General features: G+C 41.7%; 1 protein-coding gene across 1 annotated transcript; it reads left to right on the top strand.

The window, feature by feature from the left end:
- The first annotated feature begins 271 nt into the window (after positions 1–271).
- Ddias (DNA damage induced apoptosis suppressor) lies at positions 272–16,452 on the top strand. The gene is given in 6 exon segments (XM_045146514.1): positions 272–379; positions 7,657–7,785; positions 10,037–10,198; positions 11,462–11,579; positions 13,480–15,806; positions 15,808–16,452. Coding segments are annotated over 5 exon segments (2,769 nt in total). The 5' UTR covers positions 272–379; positions 7,657–7,672; the 3' UTR covers positions 15,857–16,452.
- Positions 16,453–19,424: the final 2,972 nt, after the last annotated feature.

Genomic DNA, 19,424 nt, shown 5'->3' with positions numbered 1-19,424 from the left:
CCCCGCCGCCCGCAGCGGCGCCGAGCCTCCCGCGGGCGCGCGTCTCGCGGGGAGCCCGGGCCCTCCGCCGCCCCGAGCGCGGACTCAACCACAGCGGCCCCTGCTGCCCGCCGCGGCGCCTCGCGCGCCCTCCGCCCACCCGGAAGCCGCCTCACTCGGGACTGCAGCGCCCCCCAGCGGGGGGAGACACCCTCAGACCCCGGCTCTGCCCCGCGGACCGAAACGCCCGTCCTCCACCGCCCGCAGGACGGCCGCCCAGCCCCAAGCACCTGATTGGCTCTGCGGGAGCCGTGCGTCACTTCCGGCGGAAGGGGACGCGGGAGATTCGACTGTGGGGAGCTGGTCGAGCCGCCAGGGGCTGATTCCCCTTCGGTGTCAGGTGAGGAGCTGGGAAGTTCTTGGGGCTCTGGACGGAGGCGCCCCCTTATTTTTATTTATTTGAGAGAGAGAAATAGGCAGGTCTGGAGAGATAGTGGGAGAATGAGCGCGCCAGGGCCTCCAACCGCTGCTAACTAACTCCAGACGCGTTGTGCACCTGGCTTACGTGGGCCCAGGGGAATCAAGCCGGGGCCCTTCGGCTTTGCAGGCAAGCGCCTTGACCGCTGGGCCCTGCGCTCCCGGCTGCTGCGGGAGCCAGGTGTGTGAGGGGAGAGGAGGGAAAGAAGACCGTTTTATACCCTTAAATCACAACGTTTATTGAGTACTAAGCGTGCCCACGAGTTAGCACAGAATGACCTGGGATGGGATACAACGAGAAGGCTGACTTTAGCCTCAGAGATGTTCCATTGATCTTAGGTGTTAGGCTTTGTGCTCAGGTTATCAGGGAGAGTGGTCTGGAATTCTCCTTTTTTATTTATTTATGTATGTATTTGAGAAAGATAGAGAATGGGTGAGCCAGGGCTTTCCGCCACTGTAAACGAACTCCAGATGCATGCGCCACCTTGTGCATCTAGCTTACGAGGCTCCTTTGGCTTTGAAGGCAAGTGCCTTAACTGCTGAACCATCTCTCCGGCCCTGGAATTGTCTTTTTATAGCTGTGCCTTAATCCAGTTTTGGTGTTGGGTTTAATAGTATTCCCTTCTGACTTAGAAAAGGGTTTGAGAAGTGATGGAGTTGCAAACTAGATCCCTCAGGCAAACAAGATTGTCTTTGAGCTTCCTCACAGGATGGGAACTCTAGACAGAGAATCACACATACCAGAGGGGCACTTGTCTTTTTATTAGGAAAAGTACATCTAATTAAGAAACTTAAAGTGAATACATTTTAGGGAAGACATATCTACCTGCTGTCAAGGTTGTAGGTAACTAACTAGGGAACTTAAAGAGAGTGCACCTGGGGATTATTTCTAAAAACTCATCATCAAAGGAGTTTAACTGGAAAGACAGTATGGACTTATCCTATCTAGGGAGAAGACAAGGAGGAATTAGAATAGAGTTTTGCCCTGGGCATGGTAGCATACACCTTTAATCCCAGCACTTGGGAGGCAGAGGTAGGAGGATCTCGCTGTGACTTCAAGGCTAACCTGAGAATTCCTGGTCAACCTGGGCTTGAGTGATATTCTACCTCGAAAGAAAGGAGGACGGGAGAGAGAGAGAGAGGGAGTGAAAAGAGTTCTGCCTGTACTTCATGCAGGGGCAGCAGGAAAAATATGGCCAATGTATCAGCCTTGTTAGAACAGTGGAGAATATATGAAGATAGCATATATAGGTTAATGAGAGCTGAAGAAATGGTTCTGCCTTAAAGTTAATGAGAGCTGAAGAAATGGTTCTGCTGTTAAAGGCACTTGCTTTCAAAGCTTAATGGCCTGAATTCAATTCCACAGTGCCCAAATAAAGCCAGATGCACAAAGTGGCACATGCATCTGGAGTTTGTTTGCAATGTTAGAATGCCCTGGCATACTCTCTGCCCTTTTGTGTCTCTCAAATAAATAAATAAAATGTTTTAAAATATTCCTTTAAAAAAAAGATTAATGAAATATATCTATTTTGCTAGAGATTAGCACTGTGCCAGCAAAGCAGGTGCTGAATGGGTTAAAAGTTCAATTTAGGGGGCTGGAGAGATGGCTTAGAGGTTAAGCACTTGCCTGTGAAGCCTAAGGACCCCGGTTTGAGGCTCAGTTCCCCAGGTCCCACATTAGCCAGATGCACAAGGAGGAACGCATGCGTCTGGAGTTTGTTTGCAGTGGCTGGAAGCCCTGGTGTGCCACTCTCTCTCCCCACCCCCTGTCATACTCAAATAAATAAAAATGAACAAAAAAAATTTTTTTTTTTAAAGTTCAACTTAGAATCCCAACAAAGAAGCAGTGGTGTAGATCTTCTTTAAAGATCCGGTAAAATTTAGCAGTATCCTAGTAGAATTAATCCTGGCCACGGTTTTTATTTGGGAGCTATTTTATTACTGTTTCAATTCTCTACTTGCTATAAATCTGTTTTAATTTATCTCTTCTAGTTTAATTTAGGGAGATTATGTGCATCTATAAATTGATCCATTTATTGCAGATTTTCCAATTTACTGGAGTATACATGTTTAAGGTAATGTCCCAATGATTTTCTGAATTTTTTTAGTACCTGTTGTGATGGCACCCTTTTCATCTCTAATTTTTTTTATTTTTATTATTTACTTATTTGAGAGAGAAAGAGAGAGAGAGAATGGGCACGCCAAGGCCTCCAGCCACTGCAAAAAACTCCAGACACATGCGCCCCCTTGTGCATCTGACTTATGTGGGTCCTGGGGAATTGAACCGAGGTTCTTTGGCTTTCTAGGCAAATGCCTTAACTGCCAAGCCATCTCTCCGGCCCCTAATTCTGTTTTTTTGAAGTAGTTCAGGCTGAACTGAAATTCACAATGTAGTCTCAGGCTGGCATCAAATTCACAGTGATCCTCCTACCTCTGCCTTCCAAGTGCTGGGATTAAAGACTGAGATCATCTGGCTTTGCAGGCAAGCACCTTAACCACTAAGACTTCTCTCCAGCCCCTAATTTTTTCCCTCTTATTATGCAGATCTTGTATAGGTGGCTTTAGCCACTATAGTTGTGTCTGGAAGACAGTATTGCAAAGCGCTCCTCCCTTCCTTTGGCTCTTTCATTCATTCTATCACCTCTTCCACATTGTTTGCTGAGCTTTGGAGGGGTGATAGAGATGTCTCACTTAATGCTGAGCACATATACTTCACAACACTGGTGAGTTTTGAGTCACTCCAGTGGTCACCACCATCTGAAAAAAGAAACTTCTAAACAAAAGTGGAAGTATCATTAATATATGGGCATAAACATAAGTATAGGACAGTTTGATGAGCATAATATGTCTGTTCAGAAAACAGTTGTAGGTTCCCCATAGAGCTCCAGCCATAGGCTTTTGAAATTACATTCTTTTTTTTTTTTTTTTTTTTTTTTTTTTTTTTTTTTTTTTTTTTTTTTTTTTTTTTTGGTTTTTCAGTTTTTCAAGGTAGGGTCTCACTCTAGCCCAGGCTGACCTGGAATTCACTATGGAGTCTCAGGGTAGCCTCGAACTCATGGCGATCCTCCTACCTCTTGTCTCCCGAGTGCTGGGATTAAAAACGTGCACCACCATGCCCAGCTCAAAATTACATTCTTGCCAAAGACTGTCACAATGTACTCTTCACTTTAGTATTTACTCATTTCTAGAGTTTTATTCAATTACCCATCAAGCATACATTCACCATACTGTATGTCAAATAATAAAGATAAACTTCATGAAGGAAATGTTATGAAAACAAAACTAACTGCATAAAAGGTTCTTACTTTATTTACCATTATCCAATGAATGAAAATTCTTTTTGCCATTTGCTAAGGTTGTCAAATAAAGCACACAAATAGTAAAAATAATGAGTTGACCTTTTTCATTTCCATTGTTAAATGTGCCAGTTTTTTTTTTTCCACCTAGTGATCCACTAGAGGGCAATAAATGCTTAAGTAAAGGCAGCTTACTCAGTCTTCTTGTAAATAGAGCAATTCATGCTTGTATAACTTGGAAATTAATTCCAAAATTGCATGCTTGTTTAAGTTTTCTATGTATTCATGAGTTACCTGCCTAATCCTATGGCATTTTAGGACAGGAAGTGTTATTTTTAATTATGCAGGTAGGCCTGGTAGCACAGATCTGTAATCCCACCTACTTGGAAAGTTGAAGCAGGAAGATAACAAGTTCAAGGCCTGTGTGGGCAACTTAATGAGACACTATCTCAAAATCAAAAGAAGGTATGGAGTGAAGGTCAGTTGTAGAGTACCTAGCATGCATGAGACCCTAGGTTCAATCCCTAGTACCTTAGAGGAAAGGGGGGAAAAAGATATGTATGTGTGAATAACAGCACAGTGTCCTTGTTAAATTACAAATTTAATCCATCTAAAATTTGACAGAATTGTATAAAGAATTTTATTAAATATCAACATAGTTGCAGTACAGTATAAAATTCTGTTTTGAACCCCTAAAGAAGATAGACTATGTCTACAGTGTAATTACAGATAAGAAAAAGTGGAAAGCAAAATAAAATATAAATGGTTACAACTATTAACTATTTTATGAATATAATAAGTTGAACATAATTCTAGGGCTGGAGAGATTGCTCAGTGGTTAGGGTAATTGCTGAAAAGCCTAACAAATGACCTAGGTTCAGTTCCCCAGTACCTGTATAGTTTCATACTATGTATAAAAGTACTATGGGGCTGGAGAGATGGCTTAGTGGTTAAGCACTTGCCTGTAAAGCCTAAGGACCCCAGTTTGAGGCTCCATTCTCCAGGACCCACGCAAGCCAGATGCACAAGTTGGCACATGCATCTGGAGTTCATTTGCAGTGGCTATATGCCCTGGAGCACCCATTCTCTCCCTTTCTCTCTGCCTCTTTCTCTCTCTCTGTTGCTCTCAAATAAATAAATAAAAATTTAAAAAAAATTTTAAGTACTATGTGTTCCACATGGAGATATAAAATTACTTTAAAATTTAGTAAAGTTGTATTTGATATTTTAGGGTAAAACTTTCCTGAGTGATAGGAAAGCTGAAAATTATAAACAAGGTTTTTAGCTGAAATTCATGTTGACAGATTTGAGCTTGGCACTGGAGATAAAAAGAGATGGTCCTTCTAAGACCTTCCTCTAGTTGTGGAAATTTTTCCTATAATGGAGTAAGTGATAAGCAAGTAGTGTCACTTAGCCTAGGAAAGCTTCTGGGAGAAGAACACTGACCTTTGAGAAGAATCTTAAAGAATAAACATGAGCCCACAAAATGGCAGAGAGGGGAGAAAGTGGAAAAGGGAAATGTGAGATACTGTAAGGCAGGGGGCAGGGAACACAATTCAGGTGCCTTTCTGTGCTCCCTTTATAAATTCCTACAGCTTAATCACCAAGGAAGAGGTCAAGAAGAAAGGCATTAGGGCCAATAAAGCCCAGTAAGAGTAGAATTGGAAAATAAGGGATTGGAGAAATGGCTCAGGGGATAACGCACTTGCCTTACAGCATGAGGATCAAAGTTCATATCCCCAACATCCAAGTAAATGCCAGATGGTCATGGCAGCCAACCTGTAATCCCAGTATTTGGAAGGTGGAGACAGAGGATCCCCAGGACATGCTGGCTAGTTTAGCTAAACTGGTGAGAGACCCTGCCTCACCAAGAAAACTACCCAACATTAGCCTCTGGTAAACACACATGCAATAAACAGTAGATAAATGTTAGAACTTCAGAAATACAATCATCTGAGGTATATAAAGAAAAACCATCCTCTTTATTTCTTGGAGACTTACCATGAAGAAAAGGAAAACTACATATACCTACTCTGTTAGGAACATTTTTATCTTTTTGGTTTTGTTTTGTTTTGAGGCAGGGTCTTACTCTAGCCCAGGCTGATCTTAAACTCACAGTGATGCTCCTACCTCCGCCTCCGAAGTGCTGGGATTAAAGGTGTAGGTTGCTATGCCCAGCCCCCTCCCCCTTACAGGATCGTCTTTATATAGCCCAGAGTGGCCTCAAAATCTCCATCCTTCTGCTTCTCCTTCCCAAGTGCTGGAATGGACTGGTACATGTCACGACGTCAGTTTTCATTCAATGAATGTTTGTTGTTCAAGTGCAGTGGATTAAGCACTGGGACACAAAGAACGAGATAGATCAGGTGCCTTTCTCCATGAAACTTCCAGGTTAGTGTGGGTAGAACCAGCACAAGTAAATAAGTACATGTGGAGGGGTTATAGGAGGTGATTAGTAAATACCATGAAGAATAAAACAGGTAAGGTCATAAAACCTAAGAAAGGAACTGTCTTCTGATAAAGTGAGGCTCCCTGAAGAGGTAACAGAGATCAAGACTGAAGAAGTTCCTGGGTATGGTGGAGCATGCCTGTAATCCCAGCACTCTGGAGGCAGAGGTAGGAGGATCACCATGAGTTTAAGGCCACCTTGAGACTACATAGTGAATTCCAGGTCAGCCTGTACTTAAGTGGGACCCTACCTCAGCAGAGGTGGGGGGGGACAAAAAAGGATTAAAGAAGTCAGTTATTCTGAGACTTAGGTACATATGTAATGAGCAGAAAGAAGGCTCAGAGTGCACTGGTGGGAGACAGACAGTAGTATAAAATGAGCTCAGGGACAAGGTCTAGATGTCGCAGGGCATTGCAGACTATTGTAAAGAATTAAAATTGAGTTCTACATAGCATGCAAGGCTCTCCTACTTGGGGGCTAAGTAGGAGGCTTAATCACAGACATTTGAGGATCTGGGGGACATTTTACTTGCAAACTACCACATTAATGTAATCCCAGCTATTCAGGAGGATTATGTCATCCTGTGAGTTCAAGAACAGCTTGTTTGGGGCTGGGGAGAGACTCAGCAGTTAAAGTCACTTGCTTGCAAAGCCTACTCGCCCAGGTTCAGTTCCCCAGTCCTCATGTAAAGGTAGGAACACAAAATGGTACATGCATCTGTAGTTCCTTTACAGTGGCAAGAAGCGCTGATGTTCCTTCATCCCCCGTTTCTCTCTCTCCTCTCATAAATCTTTTTATTTTATTTTATTTTTGAGGTAGGGTCTCGCTGTAGCACAGGCTGACCTGGAATTCACTGTATAGTCTCAGGGTGGCCTTGAACTCATGGCGGTCCTCCTATCTCTGCCTCCTGAGTGCTGGGATTAAAGGCGTGTGTCACCACACCTAGTTTAAATCATTTTTTTGGAAGAAATCCTTGCCTCAGTAAACAAAGTAGAAAGTGATCAGTAAAGACACCCAACTTCAACCTCTGGCCTACCCACACAGGCACATATGCACACATCATACCCATATGATATATCATACCATAATTTTCTAGTACACTGACATGCTTGGTGCTTACCTACCATGCAGAGGTCCTAGGTTTCATCCTCAGTGCTGATGGTGGGGGCGGGGGCATTGTAGCGGCACTTCCTTTGCTTTGGAAATGAAGCAGCCCGTGTGGTGGTGCATGCCTTTAATCCCAGCACTTGGGAAGCACAGGTAGAAGTATTGATGTGAGTTGAGTCCTAGACCAGCCTGAGCTAGAGTGAGACCCTACCTCAAAACAAACAGGAAAAAAAATGAAACAAAGGACCATTGCTGGCTAGCTTCTTTGGATATTCACATACAGTCAGTTTGTCCACATGGTTGTTATTATTATTTTTTTTATTATTTATTTATTTATTTTTTTTGTAGGCCATGATATAGACACATGAATAGAAGACAGAAATTTCTTCTTGGCTCAGTACTTGCTCTCCAGAATTCAAGTTTTATATATCCATCATGTCAAAAATGCTTCTCTCGGTTAATCCTTGACTCCAAAAGGTAAAAAGTAAAGACTAAAATCATGAGGGAAAATGCAGATATACACTTAATGTGGTTCAGGGGCAAGTAAGACCTGAATTCCCCATTGGATTCCATCAGGATTTTCAAGACTTGCTCTTCTATAAATTTCAAAATAGAATTATATTATCTCGTTTTTAGAGGAATTTTGCAGGTAAATACCAATTCTTTGCTAATTGTCTGCCTCAGAGAAGAAAAATAATTTCTCAAAGCAAAGCTTAGTCCTAATGCAAAATGTTAGCTCACTTCTAACATATCTCTGGGGTGGGGTTGCTTAAGACAAAGTCTCACTCTGCTGGGGTGGCCTGGACATAACTACGTAGCATAAGCTGGCCTTAGTCCTCCTGCCTCAGTCTCCCAGCACTTGGGGGAGATAGCTCAGCAGTTAAAGGTACTTGCTTACAAAGCCTGCCTTGGTTGACCAAGGTTTGAATCCCCAGTACCCTCATGAAGCTGGATACACAAAGTGGTACATACATCTGTAGTTTGTTTGCAGCAACAAGAGACCCTGATGCTGCTCACACTTTCCCTCTCCCCCTTCCTTCCCCCCCCCCCACTCTCTCTCTCTGATAAATAAAAATTAGAAAAGCACTAGGGAGGCAGAGATAGGAGGACCACTGTGAGTTTAAGGCCACCCTAAGACTGCATAATGCATTGCAGGCCAGCCTGAGCAAGACTGTACCTTGAAAAACCAATAAAAAATTTTACACACACACACACACACACACACACACACACGTGCAGTCAGCTTCACATTCCTGGCAGAAGTCACCCAATCAAGAGCAGTTGTGGGGAAATGTGGTTTTTTGGCTTACAGATTTGAAGGGAAGCTCCATCGTGGTAGAGGGGAACGATGGCATGAGCAGAGGGTGGACATCACCTTCTGGCCAGATTTTTTTTTAAATATTTTATTTTATTTCTGTGTTTGAGAAAGAGAGGATGAGACAAGATAGAGAATGGGCACTCCAGGACCTCCAGCTACTGCAAATGATCTCCAGATGCATGTGTCACCTTCTGCATCAGGCTTATATGGGTCCTGGAGAATTGAACCTGGGTCCTTTTGGCTTTGCACGCAAGCACCTTAACCATGTTCTCATATTTATCACAAGACCTCATACAGGAAATAAAGGAAAGAACTTCAGGATAGGAACCCAAGCCTTTAAAATAAAATCTACTAACTTGGGCTGGAGAGGTGGCTTACCAGTTAAGTCATTGGCCTACAAAGCCAATCTTGTTTGGTTAATGACAGCCACCATGAGGACAATGCCAATGTGCACATTTCTTATTTGTTTTTTTGAGGAAGGTTTCTTTCTTTAGGTAGTATCTCACTCTAGCCCAGGCTAACAGAACTCTGTAGCTCCAGACTGGCCTCAAACTCACAGTGATCCATCTTCCTACCTCTGCCTCTCAAATGCTGGGATTAAAAGCATGTGTCTCCACACCTAACGTGTTTCTTTTATGTCTTGTTTTTGATCTCATAAATTCTCGGCACATTCTGATGAATTAAAATAATTTCTAGAATTGCCAGGTGTGGTGGCACACGTCTTTAATCCCAGCGCTTGGGAGGCAGAGGTAGGAGGATGAATTCAAGGCCACCCTGAAACTGAATTCCAGGTCAGCCTGGACTAGAGTGAGATCCTACCTCAAAGAACACCCCCAAAAAAAGTAATAATAATAATTTCTAGAATGCCAAAAATGCAATTTTGCTGGGTTAGTTGGATAATGCACTTGCTATGCATGTATGAATGCTGGATACTATAGTGCAAGCATCTGTAATCCAAGTTTATGTACACTGAGAAGGGAGGCAGAGATAGGAAAATCACCCAGAAGATTATGAACCAGCTAACCCAGCAAATGTAGTGAACAATTTCAATATCCATTTCTTGGATGTGAGGGTGATCTGGCTGGCTAGGTAGGTGTCCCATTCCTCCCTCACCGCTCTATGTGCATGCTCGTCAGTCCGGTTGAAGGAAACAACATTCCCCAAATAGAGGAGGACCAGTCTTCAGTCAAGAATTTACAAGTAGCTGTGCTCTCCTGCTAGAACCTCCAAACAAGCTCTCAATATCCTAAATCTTTTGATATTGCCTAAGTCTTTTATGAACCAAATAAAATTCCAAGGAAATTGATCACATACCTGTAATTCCACCACTCTGGAAGTGGAGGCTCCTACTTGTGTAGATTTGTATTTCATTGTATAAAAATATCAATGGAGACCCCTATATTTTTCCAGGTCTACTTGTCCAAAATGTGGCTGTACAGGTGAAGCTGGAAATGCCAGTTACAGATATAAACTCTCGTTAAAAGTTGCAGAATCAAACAAATTACATGTCATTACTGTATTTGGAAACTGCTTAGATAAATTCTTTGGACTTACTGCCATTGGCTTGCACAGGTAAGAGTGTTGATTCTTTTTCCTGTCTTCTCTAGTATGCCAGTAGAATCTAGAGATGTGTATTAAGCATTTACTAGAAGAGTCTCATTTTATTTCAGACTATCAGTTTTCTTAAAAGAAAACTATTATCTCATGAGTATATATCATGCTGAAAACATATTGGACTTTTGAAATTCATGATAACCCTGCTATAATTAAAATATTTGCAAAACTCAGGCCAGGTGTGGTAGCACACACCTTCAATCCCAGCACTTGAGAGGCGGACATAGGAGGACCACCCTGAGTTCGAGGCCACCTGAGACTCCATAGTGAATTCCAGGTCAGCCTGGGCTAGAGTGAGACCCTACCTCGAAAAACCAAATATATATACATACATACACACACACACACACACACACACACACACACACACACACATTTGCAAACTCTAATCTAAATTGAAAAATTTAAATAAGAAAGTGAAATCATTTGAGTTGAAGTATTCAAATTCAGGTTAAATGCCAAATGGTTATGGTCCTGTGAGGCAGAAGAAACTATTTGAGGGACTATCTGCCTATCAGAAGTTGAAATTTTGTCATTTCTTTCATTAATTTTGCAAGTTCAGTCCCCTTAGTTTCACCCAATAAGATATAGTCTTAACAATGCCAAATTCTACACAGGTAATTAAAGTAGTCTCTCAACCTTCTGCCTTCTTCCTGTAGTCTCTTGACAGAAGAAATCTATGTCCATGTCACTGTTCTGTAAGGTAAACATATTTGAAGAAAGGGATACTTAGAAATGCCACTGCCACAGTTGCAAGAAAGAGGAAAAACCACTACCACCGTTACTTTTTTTTTTTTTTCAATTTTTGTATTTTTCGAGGTAGGGTCTTAATCTAGCACAGGCTCTGACCTGGAACTCTGTAGCTCCAGGCTGGTCTTGAACTCTGCAGTCCTTTACCTCTGCCTCACAAGTGCTAAGATTAAAGGTGTGTACCACCATGCCCAGCTTCCCCTGTTACTAATTGAGAGATTAGATAAGCATCTATTTTATTTATTGTTGTTTGCTCATATTGAACCTAGGACCTTTCCACATGGTAAGCAAGCATTAGGCCATTGAGGTACATTCCCAGCTCTTTGAGGTGTTTGTTCTATTTACACTTCATTCATTGGGTTGTTGTGGGGTTTTTCTTTAAATATTTTTTTTCTTTCTGTGCTATGGGAAAGTAAAGGGCCAAATTGCCTAGGTCAAAGTTAACCCTTCCTATGTTTTATTCTTTCAAAGGTTCCTTCAAGATTCTGATAAAATTCCAGAAACACTGGACAGTGGTACAACACAGCACTTACTAACTAAAGCAGTTAAAAATTGTTTCGTTGGGCAAAGCTTTATTTTTGGAGTGACGGTAATTGTGAGCAGCTTTCTTCTGAATGTCCTGTTGATATTTCCATTGTAATGAATGATTGTAATTTGTTTTTAGTACTGTTGCAGTCAGGTTCGCATTACTAGCAGAAATCAGCTGGCCAAGAGCAGCTTTGGGGAAAAAGGTTTATTTTGGCTTACAGACTTGAGGGGAAGCTCCATGATGGCATAAGCAGAGGGTGGACATCATGCCCTTGCCAACATCAGGTGGACAACAGCAACAGGAGAATGTGCCAAACACTGGCATGCAGACACTGGCTATAATACCCATAAGTCCACCCCAACAATACACTGCCTCTAGGAAGCATTAATTTCAAAATCTCCATCAGCTGGGAACCTAGCATTCAGAAAACCTAAGTTTATGGGGGACACCTCAATCAAACCACCACATTTGCTCCTAGCTCCTATAAACTGATAACCATCCATGATGTATAGTGCAGTGCATTCAGTCCATCTTTAGAAGTCCCCATAGTTTTTAATCAATCCTAATAATTTTCAAACATCCCCATAATCCAAGATCTTTTAACTGAGCTCTAATACCAAAAGATCCCCTCAAAACCCATAATGGCACAGAGTAAGCATTCACCTTGCAAAAGATGACATTTAAGGGCTGGAGAGGTGGCTTAGTGGTTAAGCACTTGCCTGTGAAGCCTAAGGCCTCTGCTTTGAGGCTTGATTCCCCAGGACCCACATTAGCCAGATGCACAAGGGGGCACACGCGTCTGGAGTTTGCAGTGGCTGGAGGTCCTGGCGTACCCATTCTCCCTTTCTCTCTCTGTCACTCTCAAATAAATAAATTAATACATAAAAGTATTTTTTGGGGAAAAAAAAAAGATGACATTTATGAATGGGTTAAGAAGAGCAGGCGTGGTGGCTCATGCCTATGATCGCAGCACTGAGGAGGATGAAATGGGAAGATTACGGGCATACATGTATACATACATGCATAAATATAGAAGGACTTAATAAATATACTGACTCTGAAGAAGTAATAGTTTACTGTCTACATTAAGGGGAACAAGTGGAAATATTTTATTTTTATGTACTTATTTTTTATGAGAATAGGCATGCCAAGGCCTCTAGCCACTGCAAACAAATTCCAGATACATGTACCACTTTGTATATAGGGCTTTATGTGGGTTTGGGGAATTGAACCTAGGTCCTTAGGATTTTCAGGCAAGTGCCTTAACCATTGAGTGACCTCTCCAGCCCATAAATGGAAATTTTTGCTGTATTGAAATCAGGGTCTTAGTAGGGAGAGAAGTAGGTGTGAAGAAAAATCATAAATGCAAAATATATTAAACATAAATAAATAAGGGAAACCCAAAGATTGTGTAAAATCAGGAACTATAGAAGTTTACTTTTAAAATTCATAATTCAGTATTTTTTCCTTTGTTTTTGTTTTTCAAGGTAGGGTTTAGCCAAGGCTGACTCAGAATTCAACGTGTAGTCTCAGATTGGCCTCAAACTCACAGCAATTTTCCTACCTCTGCTTCCTGAGTGCTGGGATTAAAGGTGTGGGCCACCACACACAGCTTTCTTCCACAAATAGTAGCTTCCACTTACTGAACAACTGCCATTTGCTAAGCATTATACAATTTTATGATTGCTAAACAATAGTACTTACTTCATAAATGATAAAAATAAATCTCAGAAAAGTTAAATAACGTGCTCAAGGCCACAACACTAATAGCAGAGGCTTAAGCAAGGATCTGAAGAAATGACTACTCCAAGATTCATACTATTGTAATATATTGCTAACTTGATAATGCTAAAAGGAATCAAATTAAAAGGGTTTTGGTTGAATCTCCTTTAACCTCTGAAATCCCTATTTAAGTCAAAAAAATCTATTTTATTGTCATTTAAATTTATTTATTTCGTAGAACTCTGGAAATCTATGTGGACATGGTTCAGACTACAGTAACTTCTGTCAGCAGTGCTGTGAAAACAGAAGAGAAGTCGGAGCACTAGTAGCTTCCCAGATTGTCCTACCTGACCCGCATGTTGCAGGCTTCACTGTCATTGACTATTTCCATCAGTTTTTGCAGACTTCCAATTTCAAGAAACATTGTGACTCCCAGGAAACTAGTAGCTACTTACATGCTTTGGACCATTCAAGCAGTGATCCCAGTAGCAGCATATGTGGCTCTGAAAATGCTTCCCATCTTCTCTGGTCCTGTGACAAAAACAGTTCTTTAAGGGTTTGGCAGCCTTCACTTGAACTCACTTCTGTTGATTCAGAGCTAACAGATACTGATCTCTCAGCTGCACAACACAGCGTGGTCCATGGTACACCTCACCAAAACAGACAGTACAGCTCCTTTGCAGATGTCACTAGTTCCAGGAATTGCCAGGATCTCCTTCAAGATTCATGGAGCTTTATTTCATATATGGACAAAAAGAGTGCAGCAAGAAAGCTGGGTAAAGAACTTGTCTTACAAGCTAATCATTTTAGTGCAGTTAGCATTGGTCGCCATGAAAGTGGAGTTTCTAAGTCTAATTTACCCACCTTGGAAATACAGGAGCTATTGGAGGAGGGTAAAATGGAATCCTCCAGTATAGCAGGAATTAAAAATATGGATTTATCGTATGAGCTCCCATGCTACCAGCATTGTGATGTAGGAACCACCACTGTCCTTCAAGAGAGATCTGCATGTTGGTCACCTTCAACACTTAGACTTGGAGAGATGGCTGGTGCTTCTCAGAATTGTGATTCCTTGATGTGGGATGACCTGCCATTCTCTGAAAGCCTCAACAAGTTTCTGACAGCTGTTGAAAGTGAGATTGCTTTATCTCAGACAGATGCCAAGAATAGAAAACACAGTGTAGATAATGACATGGATCAGTTACATGCAGACCAGAGAAGGCTCTGTGTTTCTCCACAGAGAAGTACTGGATCCCATAACATACCAGCTATATGTTTTCAATCATCACAAGCAATGGCCAAAGAAAATTCTAGCAAAGATAACTTATTTTCCAACTGCGAGTCAAATCCAAGTCCTGGGATTCAAAAGGAGTCACAAGATAACACAGAAGAGACCATCTATAGAAGCAATAATGGCAGAGACATTTCAGAATATTTTCTACCAAATATTTATCTGTCAGCTGTGTTTACATCTTCAAAAAATATGAAAACATCAGTCACCATTAAGAGCACTACCAAGATCCTACCACATAGGAGTGGAATTTCTCTAAGGCCCAGTATCTCAGAGAGTGATTATTGTCTCAGTAGCAAATATCTTAATGGGTGTGAAGAAAAATCACTTTCAGAAATGAATATAGAATGGACAACTTTGTGTTCCAATAAGTACAATGATTCTTTTTTTTGCAAATCAGAAAATAAGCAGATCTATGGGTGGCCAAAGGGCCAAGATGGCAGTTTTGCCATTTGTAGAAAACTTACATATCCTCTAGAAAGTTTTTGCAGTACTCCAAGGAGAAGTACAAATACACTGAAAAAAATATCTTATGGATGCACTAATAACTTTACACAGAGTTATTCTGGTCATGAAGGTAGCTACGATGCATCTGCTGATCTTTTTGATGATATTGCTAAAGATAAGGATAACATAACAGAAATCACCGAGACATCACAAGATGTTGTGTTACCTTGGGATGTGTCTAAGGCAAAACCTCATCCTGCAGGTAAAAACTATAGACAGCCTTCACAAAAATTATCTTTGCAAAGTGTGTCAGCCTCTCGATATCCAAGACCATATTCTCCTCTACCTCATAATCAGTTAGATTCAGAATGTGATCTCGAAGATAGCCAAGACTTTATTCCATGTTCACAATCAACTCCTGTTTCAAATACCCACCAGAGAATTTTTAGGCTAAGTGGAGCTTTCCAAAAATTACCTTCCTTTTATTCAGATCTTGATACTAACTATAAAAAAACAAAATTCTGTCCTGGAAATGACAAACAAGCCACCCCAACCTGCCCAAAGAATGTAAACACACCTAGCCAGAAATGCCGAAATCCTGTTATGTCTAGTGTTACACAGCTAGGTGTTTTCAACCTCTGCACTACTGCTGAGTGCCTTGAAACTGAGGGTGATGAGTGGGTTCCTCCTACCCCCCAGAAAGTATTTATTTCAGATATGCCTGAGTTCAAATTCATGGGCTTAAGGAAGTGCCTTGTTGCTCATCATTCCCCAGACCAAAAAGAGTTACCAAGAAAGAAAATGATACAAGTCAGGCAGAAAACTGACACTTCTAATTAAGGAGTTAAAGAAAATATTAGCAACAGTTGAGAAATAGAAAACTAAACTAGAAATCATCAGGTTGGAAATGGAAAAAGCCTATTTTTGGACTAGATTCTTTTTCAGAAGTCAAATGTTGCCCTCCATTTTTCAGTATACTGTCCACCTGTGTCTAAAACTGAGAGTGGCTAGCCATCTGAGTCCAGTTCCTGAAAATTGACATTAATCTGTCTGAAAGTGTTACCTCCAGTAGCACAGAAAGGATGTTACATTGTGAACATTCATGGAGATATAAACAGAGAAGGGAGAGTTCTCAGTGCTATTGGTTATTTAAAAACCATGCCAAGATGGGCATGGTTGTGCACACCTTGAATCCCATCACTCAGGAAGCAGAGGTAGGGGAATCGCCATGAGTTCGAGGCCACCCTGAAACTACATAGATCCAGGTCAGCCTGGGCTAGAGTGAGACCCTCAAAAAATAAAATTAATTAACAAAAACTTCAAGCCACTGTTTTCCCAGTTTTTTCCAGAATACATTTAGATAACTGAGCACTTTATCTTCTGTTGACTATAGTAGTACTTTTTTACCCTTTAAAAACTTTATTATTAAAATCATATGTAGATCCAGAAATAAAATACTTTTTTTAATTTTCATTTGTGTGTGTGCATCTATGCATGTATGGCTGCATGTGTGGAGGTCAGAGGAGTTATCTGTGCTCCACCTCTCAGACAGAGTTTCTTGCTATTGCAAATGAGTCTGGCCCACAAATGACCTAAGTGGGTGCTGGAGCATTGAACCCAAGCCACTAGACTTTGCAAGCAAATGCTGTAACCACTCAGAAACTTTCCCAACCCTTTTTGCTTAAAAATTATTTTTATTTGAGAGAGAATGGGTGTTCCAGGGCCTCTAGCCACTGCAAATGAACTCCAGACACATGTACCACCATATGCATCTGGTTTATGTGGGTACTGGGGAATCCAACCTGGGTCCTTAGGGTTTGCAACCAAGCACCTTAGCCACTAAGCCATCTCTCCAGTCCCTCCCCAACCCTTGTAATCATTTAGTTGAGTTAATAAAATAACTGCTAGGTAGTATGGTAACTGCTTACTAAAGTTATGACATGGGCTTAAAGGTCACAGATCTAACCTACTCTGTATAGACCAGCTGGCAAAAGCTATGCTTCTCTCCATGGGAGAGAGAAGTCATCAGTGGAGATAAAAAACAGTGGACACTGCAAGCCTTATTAAGATGGGCCAGACAAGTGAAATGAGCTAACAGGTTTAATAATGGCGTGTCTATTATGGGAGAAACTAGCCACTCTAATCAGACTGGAGGCCCACTCCACAGGAGGAAATACATGCCTGGTACTGAAAACCTAATCAAAAGCCTATGGTGGGGGAGGTAATGAGCCCTAGGGGTATAATCTCTGCTCTTGTCTGGCTAAATGCATATATTATGCTCACCAAACTGCCCTGTAAGCACCTTATTTAAAGTTCATACCCATATATTTATGCTACTCTCATTTTCGGTTAGAGAAGTTTCTTTTTTCAGATGCCAGTGACTTCTGGATGACTGAAAAGGCACCATAGTGTTGAGAAGAAATGATAGAGGAGTGCTCAGCACTGAGACATCTTTATCACACCTTCCAAGGCTCAGTGTCCATTGCAGAAGATACAGAATGTAAGAGCCAAAGGAAGGGTAGGACTCCTTACAATGCACTCTTCCAGACACAAAACAGCCTGGATACCTATGACTTTGCAGTGCCCGGCACGACTTACACAAGACCCTCATAATAGAAAAAGACGACATTAAAATGAAAGATGGGGGGATCGTTGGAACATGGAGTTGTGAAGGGGAAAGCAAGGGGGAGGGAATTATCACGGTTTATTGTCTCTTACTGTCTTCAGGATGCCACCACCTTTTGGCTAACCCTCACCTATGCTGCTCTACATAACCCCAATAAACTGTGGATTCACCAAACTAAACAGGTAAAATCATTTCTTACATCACTAGGATAAATGGGTATTTGTTCATGTCTTCACAGGGAGAAAAAAAAAAAAAAGCACAATTTGTACCTGAATGAAGAATGACAGAACCAAATATGAGTTTGAGAGCAGTAGTTATGTGGCCTGTTTTGGTGATAAAACATGCAACTGAGATTGATCTGTCTGAGAGTGAGGTGTCCTTGGGGAAGTCCCAGGGTGGCCATCTTAATTCTGTATGGCATGGAATGGTATCCTACCTTGATGGAGTCCATCATACCACTATGGGTACATCCAAAAATGAGTAAGGGACTATAGAGAATATTTTGCAAGCCCAGAAAGTACAGGATGGGATTGTATGCAGGCTGTGGCAGCAGTACATGGCCTTTGCCATGGCAATAAGACTTGCTGAGGCTAAGCTGTCTGCCCAGAAAGAACTCACCCAGATAAGGGAAGAATTTCAACAAGAAAAAGACAAGTGCTCCATACTAGCTTCTCAGTTGACAGGAAAAGTGGGAATAAAGCAGGGTAACATGGAGGTCTTGGCATGCAGATTGTTACAACTGGCAAGGCACAAGGGGAAAAATATGAATTTATGCTAAAGAACTCTTGCTGGGCTCCAAAAACTAGCCTGTGGGAAGTAGTAGACAGTGAGGAAGGAGAATGAGGTAAAAGTGATGAGACACATCAAGTCTGACTTTTAATACATGAGAAAGGGAAACCCATGATTCATCCATCCTGCAGGTGGGAGAGAGGGCTCAATAATGGCCCAGTACCAGAATCTGGCAATGAGGGGATACTCTGCATCATAATGCTTGACTTGGAAAAGACTTAAACTAGGAAATAAGAGCCCCTCACCACTGGCTTACGAAGTGGTGGGGCAAGTGGCAGACAGGATCAGTCTAAGTGACATGGAAGCAGAAAAACTGAGAGTAGAACTACCCCTCTGTCCCTTCTGGAAACAAGGGTTGCATAACCTAAGGCCATACAAAGCAAATCAGTCCTGATGAACTGGCTCATATAAGTATTAGGAACACTTGGTTATCACTGGCTGAGTTCCTTGTGAATACTAGGGACTGGAAGACAATAGAAGAACAGGCATTACTGGGGGTACTGAACATATGAAAGGTGGTATTTGATGCCAGATTTGCCAGGTCAGATAGGACTGTGTTCACTGAAAAGAAAGTTTAGCAATGACATGGGGGCAGTAGTAGTTTGATTCAGGTGTCCCCCATTAACTTAGGTATTCTGAATGCTAGGTTTCCAGCTATGGCAATTTGGGAATTAACACCTCCTGGAGGCAGTATATTGTTCAGGGTGGATTTATGGGTGTTATAACAAACTTCCTCTTGTCAGTGTTTGGCACACTCTCCTGTTGCTGTTCATCTGATGTTGGCCAGGAGGTGATGTCCGCTCTCTGCTCATGCCATCGTTTTCCCTGTAGTTGTGGAGCTTCCCCTTGAGTTTGTAAGTCAAAATAAACCCCTTTTCCCCACAAGCTGCTCTTGGTAGAGCGTTTTCTGCCAGCAGAGCAGACCTGACTGCAACAGGGGCTTTAGCCTTTGCTGAGGTCCATGAAGTGATTTGGTCTTTTTTTTTTTTTTTTAACTTTTATTTATTTATTTGAGAGAGAGAGAGAATGG

This window comes from Jaculus jaculus, chromosome 3 (genome assembly GCF_020740685.1).
Source record: "Jaculus jaculus isolate mJacJac1 chromosome 3, mJacJac1.mat.Y.cur, whole genome shotgun sequence".
In the NCBI taxonomy this organism is placed as follows: Eukaryota; Metazoa; Chordata; class Mammalia; order Rodentia; family Dipodidae; genus Jaculus; species Jaculus jaculus.
The sequence above is the reverse complement of the archived record's forward strand: the minus strand, read 5'-3'. Positions and strand labels throughout refer to the sequence as shown.